This window comes from Mesoplodon mirus, assembly GCF_964341445.2.
Source record: "Mesoplodon mirus genome assembly, chromosome: 6".
NCBI lineage: Eukaryota > Metazoa > Chordata > Mammalia > Artiodactyla > Ziphiidae > Mesoplodon > Mesoplodon mirus.
The window spans coordinates 23797640-23818373 of record NC_138982.1 but is presented as its reverse complement, the minus strand read 5'-3'; the positions used below and the strand labels follow the sequence as shown (position 1 = coordinate 23818373).

General features: G+C 41.6%; 1 protein-coding gene across 2 annotated transcripts in view; it reads left to right on the top strand.

Annotated features, from left to right (window-relative positions):
- Positions 1-715: 715 nt before the first annotated feature.
- The window catches only part of LOC309806948 (ubiquitin-conjugating enzyme E2 E2), a 357479-nt gene continuing 337460 nt past the window's right edge, over positions 716-20734 (top strand). For both annotated transcript variants that reach the window (XR_014294465.1, XM_082626045.1), the window contains exons 1-3: positions 716-837; positions 8665-8848; positions 16672-16722. Coding sequence is in view for 1 of the 2 variants with exons in the window: in XM_082626045.1 (XP_082482171.1) it covers positions 8673-8848; positions 16672-16722 (227 nt within the window). In the remaining variant the exon portion in view is untranslated. The remainder of the gene's footprint in view (positions 838-8664; positions 8849-16671; positions 16723-20734) is intronic.

The following is a 20734-nucleotide window of genomic DNA, read 5'->3' as shown; positions in this document are numbered from 1 at the left end:
GGAAGCTCTTGGCTCCCACATTCTGGGCCCCGAAGGCAGAAGGACCCTCGTGCTGCAATGCCGGGTTTAGAGGCTGGTTTAGCCTGGGCGAACTTTCCAGGCCATCGCGAAGTTTTCCATCCTGGGTGCACGTGGACACCACGCGTCCGAGTTGCGGTTAGTGTGTCAACAGGGTCAGTCCAGTAGCCACTTCGAGAAAGCTTCGAGGCCAGTGTGAAGCCAGGGCCTCGGTGGCCGGGGGTAACACGCCGCCCCTGCTTCGCCTTAGGGCAACTCCCCTCTCCCCCCCCACCCCCGGCCAGTGTTTGCCTTTAACGCGCGTGCCCGTCAAGGTCCCCACGTCCCCTCCCTCCGGCCCGCCCGGCAGCCTCTGTTTTCCACCCCCGCCCCCTCCCGCTCCCTGTCCCGGACGCTCCTTCTCCATGGGACGCCCCTCGCCCACCCCCGCCGCTGCCCGCTGCCGGGACCCGGCTGTCACTTCACTTTTCCGCGCCGCCTTCAGCCTTCTCGCCCGGCCGCGGGGCCCCGCCGTGCGCGCGCCCGCCGCCGCCCCCTCGCGGCCGCGCGCCCGCGGAGGAGGGGCGGAGCGGGGAGGGGGCAGGGAGGCGCGCGGCGCGGCGGGCCGACGTGGGACTCGCGCTCTCGCGGTCTCTCCCGGGCGGGCGCGCGGGCACGCGCAGTCGCGGGCGCGCGCGCGGACGGCCGGGCGGCGGCGGCGGCTCACGGAGGCGGTGGCTCTACTTTCCAGGACTCAGGGGCGGCCACAGCGACAGCCGCGGGCAGCAGCCTCGGGAGCCGGAGCTGGAACGGCCGGGGGCGGCGGCGGCGGCGCCGGGGGTGAGTCCGGGCGGGCGCGGGCGCGGCGGGGACACAGGCGTGGCCGGGCGGTCCGGTGCGCGGTGCGCAGGTCCGGGTTCGGTGACCGGACGGTCCGCGGGGACATCCCGTCACCGGGGCCTCCTCTGCGCCCCTTTCCCCCGCGCCTCCGCAGACTCCTCTCCCCGGGCTGGGGCTCGAGCCCGCGACCTGCGCGGACGCCCCTCCCTCAGGTACCCGCTGGGCCCCCGCCCCGATCCCCCGCTCCCCTCGGTGCCGCTCGGGCCCCGGTTCCCTCCCCGCGCCCCGCGTGCCCCCGTCCCCGCGCCCCCTCCCGCGAGCCTCCTGCCCCGGTTTCTCGCCCTTTCCACCCCTCCCCCTCCTCCCCATCCACCCCTCCTCCTGCCTCTTCCCTCCCTGCCCATCCTCTACCCCCTTCCGTTCTCGGTTCCCCATCCCTCTCCAGCCGCATCATGGAACTAAGTCTTTGCAAAAGTACAGGATAAATGTCACGGTGGAAAGTGCCCGGCTCGGTCTTCTGCTATTTTCACTAATTGCATAATTGCAGCACATGGTGTCTCTCCGGGCGAGTGCAGGGTCTGGCCCCCCCGGGGCCCGCCTGGAGACCCGGTGGGGTGTGTTTGTGTTTGCCCTGGTGTGGAGTGTGTGTTGTCCTGATCTTTTGTGAAGCCCAGCGCTTGTCACAGTTTGGAGCCCAAGCCCATTTTTCTCCAACCTCTTCTCTGCAGCTCCCACTGGCCTGGTTCGAAACTGGATTCTCCCCCCGCCCTCCCCCTCTTCTCCCCCCTCCCTCTCTCTTCTCTCTTAGTGTTTTGATCCTTTTGCCCTTTACCATTTCTAATGAAGATAAAGCGTAGCTTCTTGTGGTTTTTTTCCCACGACCGACCAGAAATGTCCAATCCATCTTCCCTTAAGGAAATTAAGGCCGCTTTAGAAAGACCTCATCCTGTGCTCGGTGGCTGTTAGACCTATTTGCATGTCTTCAAGATTCATCGTCTTGCCTTGTGTATTCTTGAGCGTCTACTCAAATATTTCTATTTAAGAGTAAAAAAGGAAATGCTAGGGTTTACCTTAAGAGTATCTCGCCTTTCAGAAAGATTTTAAGTTCTTCTTAGTTTTTTGTTGTTGTTTTTTTTAAAATCCCTGATTCCTAAAAATGTATGTTTCTGAATAGGTGATAATTCAGTCTGGACCTTGGGAATCTAAATATTTGTGTTTACTCAGTTTGGATGCTCCTTGGCTGTTTAGAGTTTTGTATGTGGGCTGATGCCAATGACGGAGGGTTTCATATAATGTCGTACCCCATTATAGAAAGGTGCTCCCCTCCAGGACATAGCACCTTTTCCTCAAAACTTGGGTGTTCCACGATTATTTCGTGCATAAATATCTCTGCAGGTAAGTGCAAAGCTGGCTATTGCTAGATATTCTGCATATAATATAAATTATTTTACATTTTAGAAAAGTTTGGAAACGTGAGTGGGAAGACAAATAGCAAGAAATCAGATGACAGAATTATGCGTTTTCCTGTTGTAAAAGCTCAAAGGCACACTTGCTTTTGCAGTTTTATACCGTGAGGTACACTTATAAGGCTTATCTGGACAGTAATCCGGATTTATGGAGTGACTATGGTTGTTTTTATGTTATCAGTAATATTTATAACCAAATCATTTCATTTTTATGGAACATGTGAGTTTCATTTTGGACGTTGCTAATTTCCAAGACTGTAATTTACAATATGGAGTACATAGCTAATACAGGTTTAGGTAATTTGTGTGTTGAAGAAAGAACGATATCTAAACTCTTAATATAACTCGTATTTGAGGAAAGTTCTACTTTACTATTTTATATTTAGAAGCCAGGTTTTACTTAGAGTACAAAGCAAAAATATAAATTTAAGTATCTTAATATCTTTGAAACTATCATGGAAGAGTAGCTCTATGTTTATAATGGTGGGATTCAAGTTTACCTTCACTCTAGATAATTGGATCAAATTAGCTATTTAGGAATTAATGTTAAAAGATGATTTTAAAGCACTGATTTAGAAGATAACATTTAGAGAGTTTTAATTCAGGAAGTTACATTCATTTGTACTTCAGAGAGACAAAACACCAGTCTTGTAACTAATTAAAATGCTTATAGACAGTTTTTTCTCAATAAGATTAGTTGTCACTTAATTTTTCCCCGTACTTTTTCTGTAAGCAGGCATTCAAAAACCAACAGCCACAGAATTTCCCCTTACTCTTGATGTTTGAAAAAGATATGAAAACTTTGTTTCTACAAGTTTCTATAGTGGTTATTCGTGGCCTTGAGCGAATTTATCATCTGTAGGTTAAGATTTGGACAAAATAAGGTATCTTAGGTCAAAAGTGGCAATAATCTTTTTTCCTTATTGTGAAACTGTAGAAATTATACATCTATTTGGGTATTTTAGTAGTTCTCTAGTGAGACTAATTTTAGTCTTCTGATATTCTGGAGCAGTTTCTGAAATTTGGGTTTCAGATTATGGCTCAGATTATATCATGAAGTAGTCTTTTAACTAATTATATATACTTGTGGCATTATTAGATATTATGTAGTTACACATAAATAAAAATATTAAGACGAACGTGTAGCTTGATAACTAATGTAATATACAACTGAATTTCTAGGCATAGTTTATTAAACTGAAGCTGGAGGTTCAGTAAAAAGAATTTTATTTAGGTTTCCAAATGTTTGTCATATAATGGATTGCTTCTGGTTTAAGATGTATAAAATAATTTCTCACTCATTTCACATATCTCAAAATATTGCCAGCAGCATTTTGCTGTATCTGAGGGCCTTTCTCTGAGAATTATTCTCTTTCTTACTCCCATGCACATCTGCTCTATCTAACATGCTCTTATATACATACTTATAAGGTTTGAAACTTCTGATATATTTCTTTTACTGAAAGAAGTAAGCTGAAAAAAAAGTCAGTGTTAAATCCAAGGGTGAGAATTTAAGTGAAATAGCAATGAAAGGGAAAAAAAAGCAAGAAATACGTTAGGACTGTTAGAGCTAGATGTGAAACATACTGATATAAAATTTCAGGATTCTATTAAGTGACTTTAGTGCTCATAAAAGATGTCACGGCAGTGGAGACTCATGCTCTCCATTTACAGGGTAGAGGGAAAAGCGGTCAGGGTTCCCTGTGTGTTTCAGGATTCTGTTAAGTGACTTTAGTGCTCATAAAAGATGTCACGGCTGTGGAGACTCATGCTCTCCATTTACAGGGTAGAGGGAAAAGCGGTCAGGGTTCCCTGTGTGTTTCAGGATTCTGTTAAGTGACTTTAGTGCTCATAAAAGATGTCACGGCAGTGGAGACTCATGCTCTCCATTTACAGGGTAGAGGGAAAAGCGGTCAGGGTTCCCTGTGTGTTTCAGGATTCTGTTAAGTGACTTTAGTGCTCATAAAAGATGTCACGGCTGTGGAGACTCATGCTCTCCATTTACAGGGTAGAGGGAAAAGCGGTCAGGGTTCCCTGTGTGTTTCAGGATTCTGTTAAGTGACTTTAGTGCTCATAAAAGATGTCACGGCAGTGGAGACTCATGCTCTCCATTTACAGGGTAGAGGGAAAAGCGGTCAGGGTTCCCTGTGTGTTTCAGGATTCTGTTAAGTGACTTTAGTGCTCATAAAAGATGTCACGGCTGTGGAGACTCATGCTCTCCATTTACAGGGTAGAGGGAAAAGCGGTCAGGGTTCCCTGTGTGTTTCAGGATTCTGTTAAGTGACTTTAGTGCTCATAAAAGATGTCACGGCAGTGGAGACTCACGCTCTCCATTTACAGGGTAGAGGGAAAAGCGGTCAGGGTTCCCTGTGTGTTTCAGGATTCTGTTAAGTGACTTTAGTGCTCATAAAAGATGTCACGGCTGTGGAGACTCACGCTCTCCATTTACAGGGTAGAGGGAAAAGCGGTCAGGGTTCCCTGTGTGTTTCAGGATTCTGTTAAGTGACTTTAGTGCTCATAAAAGATGTCACGGCTGTGGAGACTCACGCTCTCCATTTACAGGGTAGAGGGAAAAGCGGTCAGGGTTCCCTGTGTGTTTCAGGATTCTGTTAAGTGACTTTAGTGCTCATAAAAGATGTCACGGCTGTGGAGACTCACGCTCTCCATTTACAGGGTAGAGGGAAAAGCGGTCAGGGTTCCCTGTGTGTTTCAGGATTCTGTTAAGTGACTTTAGTGCTCATAAAAGATGTCACGGCTGTGGAGACTCACGCTCTCCATTTACAGGGTAGAGGGAAAAGCGGTCAGGGTTCCCTGTGTGTTTCAGGATTCTGTTAAGTGACTTTAGTGCTCATAAAAGATGTCACGGCTGTGGAGACTCACGCTCTCCATTTACAGGGTAGAGGGAAAAGCGGTCAGGGTTCCCTGTGTGTTTCAGGATTCTGTTAAGTGACTTTAGTGCTCATAAAAGATGTCACGGCTGTGGAGACTCATGCTCTCCATTTACAGGGTAGAGGGAAAAGCGGTCAGGGTTCCCTGTGTGTTTCAGGATTCTGTTAAGTGACTTTAGTGCTCATAAAAGATGTCACGGCTGTGGAGACTCACGCTCTCCATTTACAGGGTAGAGGGAAAAGCGGTCAGGGTTCCCTGTGTGTTTCAGGATTCTGTTAAGTGACTTTAGTGCTCATAAAAGATGTCACGGCAGTGGAGACTCATGCTCTCCATTTACAGGGTAGAGGGAAAAGCGGTCAGGGTTCCCTGTGTGTTTCAGGATTCTGTTAAGTGACTTTAGTGCTCATAAAAGATGTCACGGCTGTGGAGACTCACGCTCTCCATTTACAGGGTAGAGGGAAAAGCGGTCAGGGTTCCCTGTGTGTTTCAGGATTCTGTTAAGTGACTTTAGTGCTCATAAAAGATGTCACGGCTGTGGAGACTCACGCTCTCCATTTACAGGGTAGAGGGAAAAGCGGTCAGGGTTCCCTGTGTGTTTCAGGATTCTGTTAAGTGACTTTAGTGCTCATAAAAGATGTCACGGCTGTGGAGACTCATGCTCTCCATTTACAGGGTAGAGGGAAAAGCGGTCAGGGTTCCCTGTGTGTTTCAGAGCTGCATGGAGGAGGGGGCCGTTGAGGGTGAGAGGGTGGTGGTGCAGTGTTTGCATGTTGTCTTATTGAAGACGTTCAGGAATTTCTGTTGACTCTTCACCCCCTGTACTTCCTGATTCCTCCGTTCTCTTGCAGTGCTTTTTGGTTTGTGTTACCATACAAATTTCAACCACTAAAGGTCTGTATTAGGAAATCACTTTGATTTAGAGCAAGCTACAAGTTAAATCTTTGGTGATGATGAATTTTAATCATTGTCAGCTAGCTATACATTTGGACCGATTATAGTAATAAAAAACAGTGCTTTATTTGAGACGTCTCTCTTTTACGTATTGATTCTTAATTCTCAATCTGTCAAATACAGTTTTATTTCAAGTCCTGATTTGACTGAGAGTAACATAGTATCTTTTTCAAAAGGAATTTGTCCCATTTATCTGTGATTCTTAAAGGTATATTTTGTGTTGTTAATGTCACTTCTTTTGTTTTTAATTTAATTAATTAATTAATTAATTAATTTGGCTGTGTTGGGTCTTTGTTTCTGTGCCAGGGCTTTCTCTAGTTGCGGCGAGTGGGGGCCACTCTTCATCGCGGTGCGCGGGGCTCTCACTGTCGCGGCCTCTCTTGTTGTGGAGCACAGGCTCCAGACACACAGGCTCAGTAGTTGTGGCTCACGGGCTCTAGAGCGCAGGCTCAGTAGTTGTGGTGCATGGGCTTAGTTGCTCTGCGGCATGTGGGATCTTCCCGGACCGGGGCTCGAACCCGTGTCCGCTGCATCGGCAGGCGGACTCCCAACCACTGTGCCACCAGCGAAGCCCCTAATGTCACTTCTTAAAGGTAGTTTTGTTTTTTAAAGAAGAGGTACGGGCTTCCCTGGTGGCGCAGTGGTTGAGAGTCCGCCTGCCGATGCAGGGGACACGGGTTCGTGCCCCGGTCCGGGAAGATCCCACATGCCGCGGAGCGGCTGGGCCCGTGAGCCATGGCCGCTGAGCCTGTGCGTCCGGAGCCTGTGCTCCGCAACGGGAGAGGCCACAGCAGTGAGAGGCCCGCGTACCGCAAAAAAAAAAAAAAAGAAGAAGAAGAGGTACCTCAGAAGGTAGCTGCACCATCTCAAGTGGTTATGAGGTGACAGTAACATCGTGAGAGCCTGGGTGTGGGTTTTGTCAGTTTGGGTTTGATTTGTCAGTAAACTCTAAGCTAGCCGGGTCACAGGGGATGTACTCATGGCACTCAAACTCAGAAACTGATTATGATAGAACGACAGTTGCGAAGAGAGGACTGGCACTTTGTTTGTGTTATCTAGGTTATAACAACTTACAATACCTGTGTACCAAGGTATTGAGGAAATTGAGTTGGTAATCAGAGTTGCTTGTGGAGCATTGAGCTCAGGGCACAGGGAATTTGAAAGCCTTGAGGGATATTTCATCAGACTGGGCGGGAAGAAAAAAAGAACCCTTCAGTGTTTCCATAAAGCCTTCATCTCCTGTGAAACATGGTTGCTTGGTATATTGTCGGATCGGCGCTGGCACTGTGATACAGCTCAGTTTTTATCTAGAGTCACGGAGGCCTCTGTGTTCTTCTGTTATCACAAAGGTTACTTTAGACAATTGACTGGTTTAGAGGATTTTGACCTTAGCCCAGCCCGGAGGATGTATTCATGTGATATTGGTGTGAAAGTGTGCCCCATTCCTCTGTTCTTGTGGCTGTTTTTACTAACCTCTGTTACAGCACTTAGCAAGTTGGCTTACCCACTGGGTCAGATTTGTCATGCTTGTGGGACCAAAGGGCCTAGCACAGTGCCTGGTGGGCAGTGGGCCCTCAGGTTTTTTTGCTAACAGATTTATTGCCGTGTAATTCACGTACTGTAAAATTCACTCTTTGAAAATGTGTAACTCTGTGGTTTTTAGAATATTTAGAGTTGTACAACATCAGCATTATCTAATTTAAGAACATTTCATCACCCCAAAGGGAAACTTTGCACCTATTAGCAGCCCTTTCCCATTCTTTCCTCACTCCCAGCCCCTGGCAGTCGCTTATTGACTTTTCTGTCTTTGTGGATTTACCTATTCTGGATGTTTCATATAAATGGAATCATGCAGTTTGTGGTCCTTTGTGACTGGCTTCTTTCACGTAGCATAATGTTTTCAAAGTTCATCCATGTTGTAGCATGTAGATACTATACTTCATTCCTTTATGTGGCTGAGTAATAGTCCATCGTTTGGATATACCAAACTTGGTTTATCCGTTCATCAGTTAGTGGACATTTGAGTTGTTTCCTCTTTTTGGTTCTATGAATAATGTTGCTATGAGCATTTTGTGTACATATTTTGTATCTTTTCATTTCTCTCCTCAGTACACTTTGAATGGATGAAAGAAAAGTTTTGGCAACTCCCAGAACTGTTTTGTAAAGTGACCAAGTCATTCATTTTATAGTGAGCTTTCCTTGGTTCGTCTAAGATTCATTGTCTCTCTCTTCCTTTTTTTTTTTTTTTTTTTTTGCGGTACGTGGGCCTCTCACTGCTGTGGCCTCTCCCATTGCGGAGCACAGTCTCCGGACGCGCAGGCTCAGCGGCCATGGCTCACGGGCCCAGCAGCTCCGCGGCACGTGGGATCTTCCTGGACCGGGGCACGAACCCGTGTCCCCTGCATCGGCAGGCGGACTCTCTACCACTGCGCCACCAGGGAAGCCCTGTCTCTCTCTTCTTGAGGTGCCTTACTGCAGTCCTCCCACAACTGAATAAATGATTTTTAACTCTCTGATCCAGGATCTAACATGTCCACTGAGGCCCAAAGAGTGGATGACAGTCCGAGCACTAGTGGAGGAAGTTCTGATGGAGACCAGCGTGAAAGTGTCCAGCAAGAGCCAGAGAGAGAACAAGTTCAGCCCAAGAAAAAGGAGGGGAAAATATCCAGCAAAACAGCTGCTAAGTTGTCCACTAGTGCTAAAAGGTACCGCAACTACTGTGACCTCTTCGGTTTCAGTATCAATTTATCATCTTAAGTTCTGTCTTTCTCTTGCATTTAGTCATTTATCTGGGATGTGGACCATGAAGTTCATGGACTTTTCTTTCTTCTTCAAGATTACTTCTTTTTCATGGTTTTAACTGTATGCAATATGAACTTTTTGGTATTTAAAGTCAGTTAAACAGCGTGGCAAATTTATAAAGTACATGTCCATAGCATGTGTGTGTGCGTGTGTGTGCGTGTGTGTGCACGTGTGTGTGTGTTTATGTATTGTTAGGTGAGTATGTATAGGAAAATGCATGTAAAAGTGTGATGGTTTGATTTATGGTTCCTTGACCACTAATATTTTATTCTGTTCAGTAGCAGAGAATAAAGAGTGGGAGTCCATTGAAATAGTTACTGGATGGATGGTACTGTATTTCCTACTACTCCTGTTAGTAAAGTGAGAAATGCAGGAGTTTAGTAACAAATGCGTCTTGGTTTCAGCATATTAGGCAGTGGTTCAGTCTTGATACAGATTTTCTTTTTCTGCAGAGAATAGCTAGATCTGGAAGGAAGATATTTGAGTGATTCCCTATTGCCACATCAGTTGCTTATGATGATTGGCATGTCATTGGACTCAGCAGACAAATCTGCTCTAATATTGTTACATTACAGAATATCTCTTGGTAAATAATTTAAAGGTGAATTGAATTTAGTAGAATCTTGCCTGGTCCTGTGATGGACTGTTCTTGTTTTAATACCTTTTTTATATCAAATAGGAAGTATAAAGAAAAGCAGTCTAAATTTTAGGCATAGTGGAATGTCTGAATGTTGAATGATACCTTTATATTTTACTCGGTAGTGTGAATTAGGGGGAACCCATCCCAAAGATTATAAACCATGTGGGCTAGTGGACCTTGTTTCTCTCTGGCCTAGTCAGTCCACAGGATTGGGAAGAAGCTTCTCAGGCCCCTGGCAGGACGTGACTTTCTAGGGAGAGGTGTTAGGGTGACGGTGCGCGGTGAGCAGCCCGCTCCAAGGGACTAGGGTTCTCAGTTTCCCTTTTCCAGACGTGTGCTGCTGACCCCTGACCTCTGTTGAAAGAGCTGTGTGACAGTCAGGTAGCCTTGAACTTTAAACCTTCGAGCCTCTGTACGCGAATATGCCAGCGTGGGGAAAGGGTTCAGTTTGTTTCTGCTGGCACACCACAAATACAGGAGGCCTCAGCTGGTGGACCTGGTGGCAACACAAAATGCCCTGCTGCGGGGAAGTGGGGGTGGAGTTAGAGCGGATAAGGAAGGTGGGGATGGAGAACATAGGGCATTTAGATGAAGGAAAGGAGGTGGGGGTGGGTGGGTAGGAGGTACTCAAGTACAGATTGTGGCCCATGTAAATGGAGAAACTCTAATCAGTCAGTGTCTGATTGGCTCATAATAGCAACTGGTATTACTGCACTGCTGAGAGTAAGAAGGGTCTTTTGAGTTGCTTCCTGGCTGAAAAAAATCCCTCCACTGACAGATATATTCCTGTGAATCTGTGGTTTTCAAACTGTGATTGATGACCTTCCTCTAGATGGTCTCTGGGTGGCTTACGGGACAGTGTCTGAAGTGACTTAGTCACTTACTATTTGTTTTAAGTATAAAAATGCTGCTTCACTGCTAATTTTTTAAGTAAAAAACCGCCCCCGCCAAAAACCCAATACAAAAAACTTAATTCTTCCCTTTTCCTTTTCCCCAATTTTGTTGATAGTGAAGGTTAATTTTGTTTCCCCCACCGTCTCTGCTTAAGTTCTAACAACTGAGGAGAACATTGGGACTCACGAGCCAGCGCAGGGACTTAACATGTTTTTAATTCACCACAGTGCCTAACATAATAGGGTCACGATAGTTTTTTACTGGCTGCCTTAGATCTTGAGTGTGTTGTAGGAGTTGGATCTTCTGTGGAGATTAGAGTCCCAGTACTAACGTGTTCAGAAGATCCAAGTTAGAGGCAGTTTCAAAATAAAATTCTAACTTGTTATTATTGATAAATGATTTCTATTCAGATGAGACGTCTTTTCCAAATAGTATCATTTTGTGAGCCAGAGTTAATCGTCTGGATCCGGGTTTGATTCTAGGTTCTAGCATTTAGTCTCTCTGTGATATTAGATGCATAATTTAACATTTCTAAGCCTCAGCTTTATCTTCTGTAAAATGGGGATAATAACGGTCCCGTCCTCACAGCCAGTTAAAGTCTACAGTGATATTTCTCCAAGTCCATTTGATAAACTTTAGGAAAATGAGGTATATGTTAAACTCTGAGGACTTAACGCTATTTGTTAAACTAGAAAAACTCAGATTTTTATAGTAACTCAAGAAAAGTACTTTGCACATAGATGTTCAATTGCATAAAATGTGCTATAATTGTAGAATTAATAATTAGGTGTAGAAACATGTTTTCTTGAAAAAAAAATTTCAGTTTTCAGGTATTACAGAGAAGTAATGTTGGATACAGAAAATATTAAATGGGAAATTTATTTATTTACTTATTTGGCCATGCTCCACGGCTTGTGGGATCTTAGTTCCCTGACCAGCGATAGAACCTGGGCCCCAGCAGTGAAAGTGCAGAATCCTAACCACTGGACTGCCAGGGAATTCCTGGGAATTTTATTTAAACTATGGTAAAAATTAATTTATGTCTTCTTCAGAGTTAAGAGGGAGATTTTAGTTATTTCTTTGATGCATTTTTGCTCTTCTTTGGTTTGAATTTGTTTCTTAAAAAATTGGCATGCTCTTATCACGTTATGTTCTCTCGATAATGTCTGTATCACTCTTGGTATATTTGCTATACCTCTAGTTATATTTGTTTTGTATATATATATTTGTCTTATTTGTAGTTGGACTATGCCTGAAGTAACAAATTTTGATGATTTCATTAAATGGACTAGTCAATTCAATAAAACATCTATTTTGAGCTCTTCATTGAATTGACTGTACTGTCTGTCAATATGAATTTTAAAAAATATTTATTTAATTTATTTATCTATTTACTTATTTGGTGGCACCAGGTCTTAGTTTCAGCAGGTAGGCTCCTTGGTTGTGGCTCACGGGCTCCTTAGTTGTGGCATGCGAACTCTTAGTTGCGGTATGCATGTGGGATCTAGTTACCTGACCAGGGATGGAACCCGGGCCCCCTGCATTGGGAGCTCCGAGTCTTAACCACTGTGCCACCAGGGAAGTCCCTGTAAATGTGAATTTTAAATCACATTTATTGCATACTACCTTTGTTCAGAGTGGACATTGTGATTTTACTGGATATAATATAATACTGTCCTAGGGATGATACTTGGCTTTAGACTCTAAATTTTTGTTAGGTTGAAAGGTTGATTTCAGTGTACATATATTCCAGTGTGAACTTTTATTATATAGGCTCATCTAAGTTTGTTTTCCACATAAGAATGAAGTAATACTCTTTATAGATAATCTTGCATAATTATTGTATTTTCTTGATTCTGAATGTGCATTTAAAAACTTTTTAATGTTCCTGAAATCAGGATGCATCTTACAGTTGATGCGCACAATCATTAATTTAGGGTGTCTTAAAAATCAGTGGTCTTTTAGATTCACAGGTACGTGGTACGTATCACCATTCAGAATTAAACTCTAGGTTTATTACTTGCAATGGCTCTGTGTTTTCTGGGTTAATTCAGAGACTACTTTGAGATTTAAAAAATTTTAGTAATGAGTTGCATGATGTTTTCTTTTTGAGAATGAATTCATTTTGGAAGGTTTTGAGGAATGCGGACGGTAGGAGAATATAGAAAGTCATCTAAGTGGATGAAGGTTTTTAAAATAATAACTGTTAAGCAAACACCTTTGTGAATTCCCATGTCATATATTCATGTCCTGTTTGGCCCTGAGTAAGTTACTGAATTTTCTTTAGCCTAAAATATGTTTGTGTTTTAAACATGTCAATACCTATACACCGCTTCATTTTTCTGAACCATAAGTCCAATATGTTGGTGTTAAAATGAATGTTTCATATTGCCCCCATTTTTGTGTCATTTTGGTGCCGTTTTCTTCAGTCAAAGCTGAATGAATCATGATTGTGGCCCCCGTCCTCCGCTCCCCTTTCTTTTTAGCAGATGACAGTCGCGTGCTATACTCTTACCATTCCTGGAACATTTAAGGTATTGGGTGAAGTCTTACAAAGTGAAATTTAGTCTGTATTTTGCTTCTGACTTGACTCCGTAACCATGTGCAGTCACTGACTTCTGTATCATAACGACTAAGGGAGTGGCACTGCTGGACAGAAACTCGAGTTAGTCTATTGTCTAGTTGATTTATGTCTCAAGAAAGAATTTTGTCTTAAAAGTTCTGATAAGAGAGAGGAGAGGTCTTTTTGTTTATTTGACTTAGCAAGATAATTGCTTGTCTTTTCACCTTAGCAGTGTACAGTTACTAACCTTAGTTTCCTAAATGGGGACTGATAAAACGGTAATACTTAGAAAATTCTGTGAGATTTATTTAATTCACTTTTAGTAGCCTAAGATCATCATGTAAAAGGTACACAGTAAGTGTGAATTATTGATACTTTTTCATTTTTCGTCACCCCAAGGGACAGTGCCTGAAATAGCTGCCTTCCTTACCCCGTGTGTCAAGACTGAGAAACTTAATACATACCATGATTACAACTTTCGAGATAGAATTGAATTGCTGTTATTGAAAACAGCAGGACATCTTGCAACCGTTTAAATAGCAATTCTTAGTATAATCTTTTCTGTCAAGAGAAATACAGCCATTCTTTGGTAGCAGTGGCTCAAAATATATTATAGTATATTGACTCACTGCTCAGAATTGTCAAGTTTATCAATTGCAAGTTTATAGATTGCTTTTTGTATTGAATAATTAGATTTAGAATTATAGATATCTGGAGGGGTTTCAAGTTCCATTATAGAATTATGTGACAAAATTATGACATCAATTTTTTAAACCAAACGGGACAGTATAAGTATAAAGCAAGATGAGTTATTTGAAGATCCCAAAGAAGTTCTTTTATGTTAAAAATAGTTTTCTTTGACAGTTTAAGCGTGCTCTTTTGAATGCCTGTTCTTTTGGTCCTCTTATTTTAAAAACACAAGTATATATATGTGTATACACACACACTTATATAGGTATGTGTGTATATATATATATGTATATATCAGAATCACTTTACTGTACACTTGAAACTAACACAATATCGTAAATCAACTGTACTTAAATAGAAAAATTTTATGAAAGTTATTCATGTTTCTGGTAACAGATTAAACAGCACAGAGACATTTTTAATGAAAAGCAACAGTTTTCTGTTGACACACTCTCCCTGTCCCAGTTGCATTCCTTTGGCTGTCTCTGGTTTGTCCTGCTGCTGGTTTTCTGCACAACCCTAAATCATATGCACATACCTACTTGTTGAATTGTTAACTTAAATAATATCTTTTGTCTCCTTGCTATGACATTTGAGGATGTAGCTTGTTCACCTGCTTTCTTTTTTTTCCCTCCTCCCAGTTAATGATAGTTATATTTAAAAGAAAGAGTATTGGTTGTCTTTCTAAACTAAATAATATAGTTAAGCCACTATTTCTTATTCCCTCACATTTCAGCAGTATTCCTTGGTTCCCTCGTTTGTAAAATGGGGATATTAGTACCTTTGTTCTTCTTTCCATCTACTCACACCACCCCATCCACTTTTTGTTGGCTTCTATTAGCTACACCCAATTTCACATCTTCAAAGTTAGTAAAGTTTTCATTGTGTAGTGCAACTACAACCTGTCTTCTGCGCTTTATCTGTAAGTAAAAGGCCAATAAACTGTACGTTTACGTAAATATTTAGTGCCAGACCAAACACGGTGTTAGGATTAGATTTCCTCTAAGTCCAGTGTTATGATCTCAGGGCTCCCCAGTGAGTCATAGCATTTAGGTGAAATAGGGCAAATCTTTCTGTTTTATCCCTTAATATCTGTTACATGATTAAAATTATTTTACGTATTAGTTTCCTTCCTGTTCGATCTATGATTTTCTTAGGCAGAAAATGTAATCTCTTCTGGGATTTCTGACTGTCTTTCTCCCCACTCCCCAAATAGTAGGTCTTTTTTAATCTTTATGTACTCTGCAATCCTCTCTTGACCATCTCAACCTGTTTGATCTACACCCATCTGCTTTGTCTTCCAGAAATACACTGAAATTTCTCCTCCTTTGGTGACCACCCCCTTCTCTTTGCAGTTTATTCCTTTTTGCACTTTCTGTATCTCCACCTGCTCCCCCCGCCCCCCATTACCATGGGGTCCTGAAGGAGTGGGAGGTGAATGTGTGTGTTCTCAGTTTGCTGTCTTTAACCTGGACTTACCCATTTTGTTTTCAAGTGCCTGTTTTATTTATATTTTTGTGTGAAATCCACAAAGGGTGGTCTCCTTTATCAGACCTTTGAGATTTCTCTTATTTAATTCTGGGCCATATGTACTTTAAATGCCTATAAACACATCACAGAGTCCATATTAAAAGGAAATCATATGTTCTAATGATAAGAGGTCATGGAATTTGTCCTAGTTAGAACCTCTTCATTTTATAGGGGAGAAAATTGAGGCCTAAAGAGAGGGAGCAGGTGTGAGCAGTCTTTTTGCCCAAGAATCCTCAGTTAATGGGATAGCAGAATTAATAGGTTTTTTGGCTTTAAATTTGTTAGTCTTACTCTACTTCATAATGCCTCCCCAACCCTGAGTCACATTGCTTAGAGAAGTGACCATTATATCTGGACCATGTGCTTCATTTGGGAGGTTGGTGGCAGTCCTTCTGGGGGATTTGCACCAGTTCTGAGCTTCCGTTTGTTGTCTTGAAAAAGGCATAGAATGAAACTGTTTGAGAATAAATGTCTTTGTTAAAATTCTTATTTTTCTATGGTACTTTTAGTCACCTGTCATTACCAAAAGAGCAGGCATCCAGCAGTTAGTGAATCTCATATTTTAAAACCCAGGCAGAGGAGAAGAAGTGGTTTTGAGAATTTAAAAAAATTAGGCTTAACAAAGCCTGCTTTTAATAATACATGGATGATAGAAGGTTGCTAAGTATACTCTTACAAAACAGTGTAGCACTGTTAGCCTTTGTATATGTATAGGGGGTTAGGTGCAGTTAAAAATAAAAGATGAAAATAACTCATGAGGGCAAAAACACGTTTTTAAAATAAAAGTTCTTTTTTTTCCCCCCTTTGCACAAAGCTCATGCAGTTACTTTAAAATGAAGGAATTCTAGTAAGCCTTATTGAAACTTGAAAGCCTCAACTTGCTCCAACCTAGAGGCTTCAGGGAATAATAATAATACCATTTATACTTTGATAGCGGTTTTGGGTTTTAGAATGAGATCCTGATAATCCTTTCTTCACCAGTTGATTGGCTCAGTCAGGATGCTTGGATTCAACTTAATATGATCATTTTTCCATCCTATATGGAATGTTCTAGTACAGATCAGAAGTTGGAATGATCCATAAATAGTGTGGCAAACATTTCCAATTTAAACTAGAAATTTTGGTTAGTGTTAGCAGTGGCTTAACGAAGTTTTCATTGAAGTCATAGTGTTGCTAACACAGGCTGCAAGCACCGATGGTGGCCAGTCTCGTCGCTCTTTGTAGGCGCATTGTCAAAACTGTGGCAGAAATGACTACTTTATTGGTATTGTATATGGTGATTTATACAGTATTAGTATTTCAAATTAAAAGCATACAAGCGGGAAATACTAGTGTAAAAGTATAATTTTAATGAAATATTAAAAGAGTGAAGACATTTTAACGTAACTTTCTTTGTCTTTATTTTGAAGAATTCAGAAGGAACTTGCAGAAATTACATTGGACCCGCCTCCCAACTGTAGGTAAGTACTTACGGATTTTTATTTATTTGTGTCTTTGGCAGAAGAGGTAATTGAACTGTTGGTCTGATGGGTAACTATTGTTGTTGTAGCCTGATTAGTTAGTAAAAACATCACTGTGGTTTGGACTTTAATGACTGTGGAAGGCAGTGGTGGCGGTTGTCTCTGCAGAAATGGGATATTCCGCAAGTATGTTTGCAGTGGTAGAGTGGCGTCACCAAAAAAGCAGTAACGCAGTAACAGTAAGGTAGTGAAATTATAGGGTAACAAATACAGTCACCTTTTAGTGGAAGAGGCGTGAGGGTTTTAAATGATTTCTTCAATGGTGCAGTAACAGCGTGGCTAAAATATTTGCTATTTGATAATTATTCAATCGTTATCCTGTTGGAAATTGATTTTTAAAAGTGCTGGAACATTAAACAGTGCTCTTCATGGTTTACATTACTTCTTGTCGTCATGGCTTGTGACTAAGTCAGAACGGGTGATTGGAGGCAGGTTGAATTTAAAACGCTCTCTCCTTTACGACCACACACCCTCAGCTTTCTGGTCTGAGTTTACTTGTAGGAAGTTAAAGTGCTTGCCCAGAAATGATTAATGATGTGCAGGTACATAGTGGAAAGAGGAGAGAAACTATCTCCCACCTTAAACAGTATCTTGCATCTGGTGCAGTAGTTGCAAGATGGCTGTTTGGCTGTTTTAAGACATTTCTTTCTGTTTTGATGTGAGCTCAGTGTTGAAACCAGGCCAGCGTGGAGTTTTTGTCGTTTAAATTGGTGGTGGTGTGCATCAGAGGTGAGAGGGCAGGTTTCCAATATGGAGTGCATTGTTGGGTGTGATTTCTGATTCCACTGATTTTGTTTTTATTTGAAAGCAAAGATAGCAACTATGGATGTTAGTGAAAGTGAAAGTTTTGCAGATGGATCTGTGGCTAGTTGACAGCTATTTTGTGTAGGAAAAATTCTAATAAGACTTAATGTTTGTGGTGAATTTAATTTGCTTCTTTACATGAGAGTCATATATAGTATATAAACTTGCAATAATAACATTCGAAGAAAGTTTCACTCAGCTAGAACAAATGATTCTTTGTTAGGAAAAACTGTTTAATAGTAAGACTTTTTTTGTCACGCTTAAGACTATGTTACATCAAAGCTGTTTCAGATGACAGATCATTGTTTAGGCTTTGGTGGCCAATTTGTGTAAGTGGATTGATTTGTGGAAAAACTTCAGTTTGAATTAAACTAAAATCCCTTGTTTCTTAGGATAATATTTGTTTTAACGGTTTGAATCTTTTTTTTTTTAATAAACTGTGTTTTACCTCATATATTATTTTTGTTACCTTTTTACAAACAACTGAACTGGTAAATATATGAACTTAGTTTACACACTTCCTTGCTTAAATTTTGACAACAGATTCTTTGCAAAATAAACTAATTGCTTTGTTTTGATGAGCTTGTTTAAGGCTCACTTTTGATCAATGAAATCCACATATAATATCATGTGATGATTAGACTGTTTGCAACTTTACTATCATATTATTTCCTAATGCATTAGTCTAATTTAGCCTTGACTTACTACAAATAATAATTTAACTTAGATTAAACCAATATATTGTAAACATGCATGGAAACTGAAGAGTCTGTGAAAGGAATTACATAATGGTTATTATTTAAATAAACTTAAATAATTGAACCATAGTTCTATTTAATGTAAAAAAGAAAAGCTTAACTATGGTATCATCTGAAATTTGGGGATTTACTTTTTCATTGAGCCTTAGTTAAAGTATCATTACTGGTTATGTAAGCAAAATATATGTAATAGTTTTACATTTAAAAATGTAGATGTCACACATAATAAGCCCCTCCCTCAGACAATTTCAGGAAAGACACCTACTTAGTTTTATTTTCCCCCCATTTTTATTGAGATATTGACATAGAACACTGTAGGAAAGATACCTTGTTTGGTTGATTTGCTGGCTTTCAGAAATTTGCAATGAAATCCTTTTAACCATGTGAAGATTGGGTAACTAAATTTGCTTTAGAAGCAAGGACTATTGCTAAAGTGTCTTTAGATCCTTTTATTGATCCCCAAATAGTTGATTGGACTGATCATGCAGACGTGAAGATCATGCCCCGCTTCATGTTTGTGGTGCTCCCCGGTGGCAAAGGATCCGCTGTGCTGGGGCTGGCTGGGAAGTGGTGATCACCCCCAGGTTCCCTGCGTGCTTGCCTACTTCACTTAGACGTTCATGTGCTTGTATTAAGTGGATTGCTGTGGCCTTTGGAGTTTGGGTGTCAAATATTTGATTGTGGTTTATAGTAAATCTGTCTATCTATATTTCAATGAGAATGTGGTCACTATCTTCAGAAAGAGAAAGTAGAACAGTTTTGGTTGGACATGTTTTTGGCACAAGGTTAACAGTGCTTTTGTGGTTGATTTTCTAAAAGTGCTGTGCCGTCTTCATGTGTGTCCTACTGACTGTAATGAATTAGTTTATAGAAGTGTAGTAATTAAAGCCATCTGCCTGATAGAGTCAGAATCCCCGGTCGCCTAAGTATTCCCTTTGTGTGTTACACTTCCTGGGACACGTGCCTCTCACAGCCCTGCTTTTTGGTGGCTTGGGTACTTGTTAACTCACTGTCGCAGGTAAAGGTCATGTGTGGGGAAGCATCGGTGCATTCAGGCAATCCGAGTGGAGAAGGATTTTATCTGTTAGCTGTCTCGGTGAGGGTGGGTGTGTGTCACCTTCCACTTGGAGTGTGGTTTATTCTTATTTTCTGTAACTTAAGAGGCTAGTACAGCCCAGTTCTGTGTGTATGTCAGGTTAGAGATGGGACTTGTGGGTCTCAGTGCATCTCTTATGTGATGTCCGGGTAAGCAGTTCTTGGATTTGTATTGCGGGAACTAGCATGTGTTTATCCTCTACTGCAGTATTGTTTAAGTTTTTTTTTCTTTCTGGTTTTGAACAAACCTAATCTTTTAAAAGAGCATGCACAAAACACTTTGACAATAAGTTACATTATTTCTTCTTATAGGAAACACCTGTCTATACATTTTTTGGTTTTCTTTTCACTTTTTTTAATCATCTTTGAGGTAAAAATGCAATAATACTGTCTTTTTTTTTTGGCTGCGTAAAATTAATTCTTTTTTTATATTATAACATTAGAATTAATGTTTAAAAACAAAACTTTATGATATATCTAAGAAAACAGTTTGTGTTCATAAAATTTTAAGATCTGTAGGGCTGTGGGCATAGAAAATTGTACATAATTTGTGTGAAATTCGGTTATATACTTAGAGTAAATAGAATGTATTTTGCTTAGTCTTATTTTTTTTTAAATAAATTTTTTTATTTTTTGGCTGCGTTGGGTCTTTGTTCCTGCACGCGGGTTTTCTCTAGCTGCGGCGAGCGGGGGCTACTCTTCATTGCGGTGCGCAGGCTTCTCATTAAGGTGGCTTCTCTTGTTGCGGAGCATGGGCTCTAGGTGCACAGGCTTCAGTAGTTGTGGCACACAGGCTCAGTAGTTGTGGCGCATGGCCTTAGTTACTCTGTGGTATGTGGGATCTTTCCAGACCAGGGCTCGAACCTGTGTCTCCTGCATTGGCAGGCGGATTCTTAACCACTGCACCACCAGGGAAGTCCTTAGTCTCAGTTATCATGATTGATATCATAATTGACCCATGACATTTGCAGGGGCTCTCTCCTGAGACCGCTGCAGATCCATGAATGTTTTGGTACCGCCAGCTGAGTTGGAGGTGCTGGGCTGTTGGCTAGAGTTGCTCACGACCTCAGTGCCCTGCACACCAGCTTAGCTTGTAGATGACTAAGTTGTGACTTTCAGGACTCTTCACAGTTGTCAAAAACACAGATTTTAAATCTGTAAATGTGTTAGTGTTTTCATTTATATTTCCCTGAAGTTAGTGGAAAACTGGCAGCTAGCTAGAAAAATTTCTGCATTAAAATAAAAATTTCTGTCATCCTAAGGATAACCTGTTTCTCTATATTACAGAGAAAAGC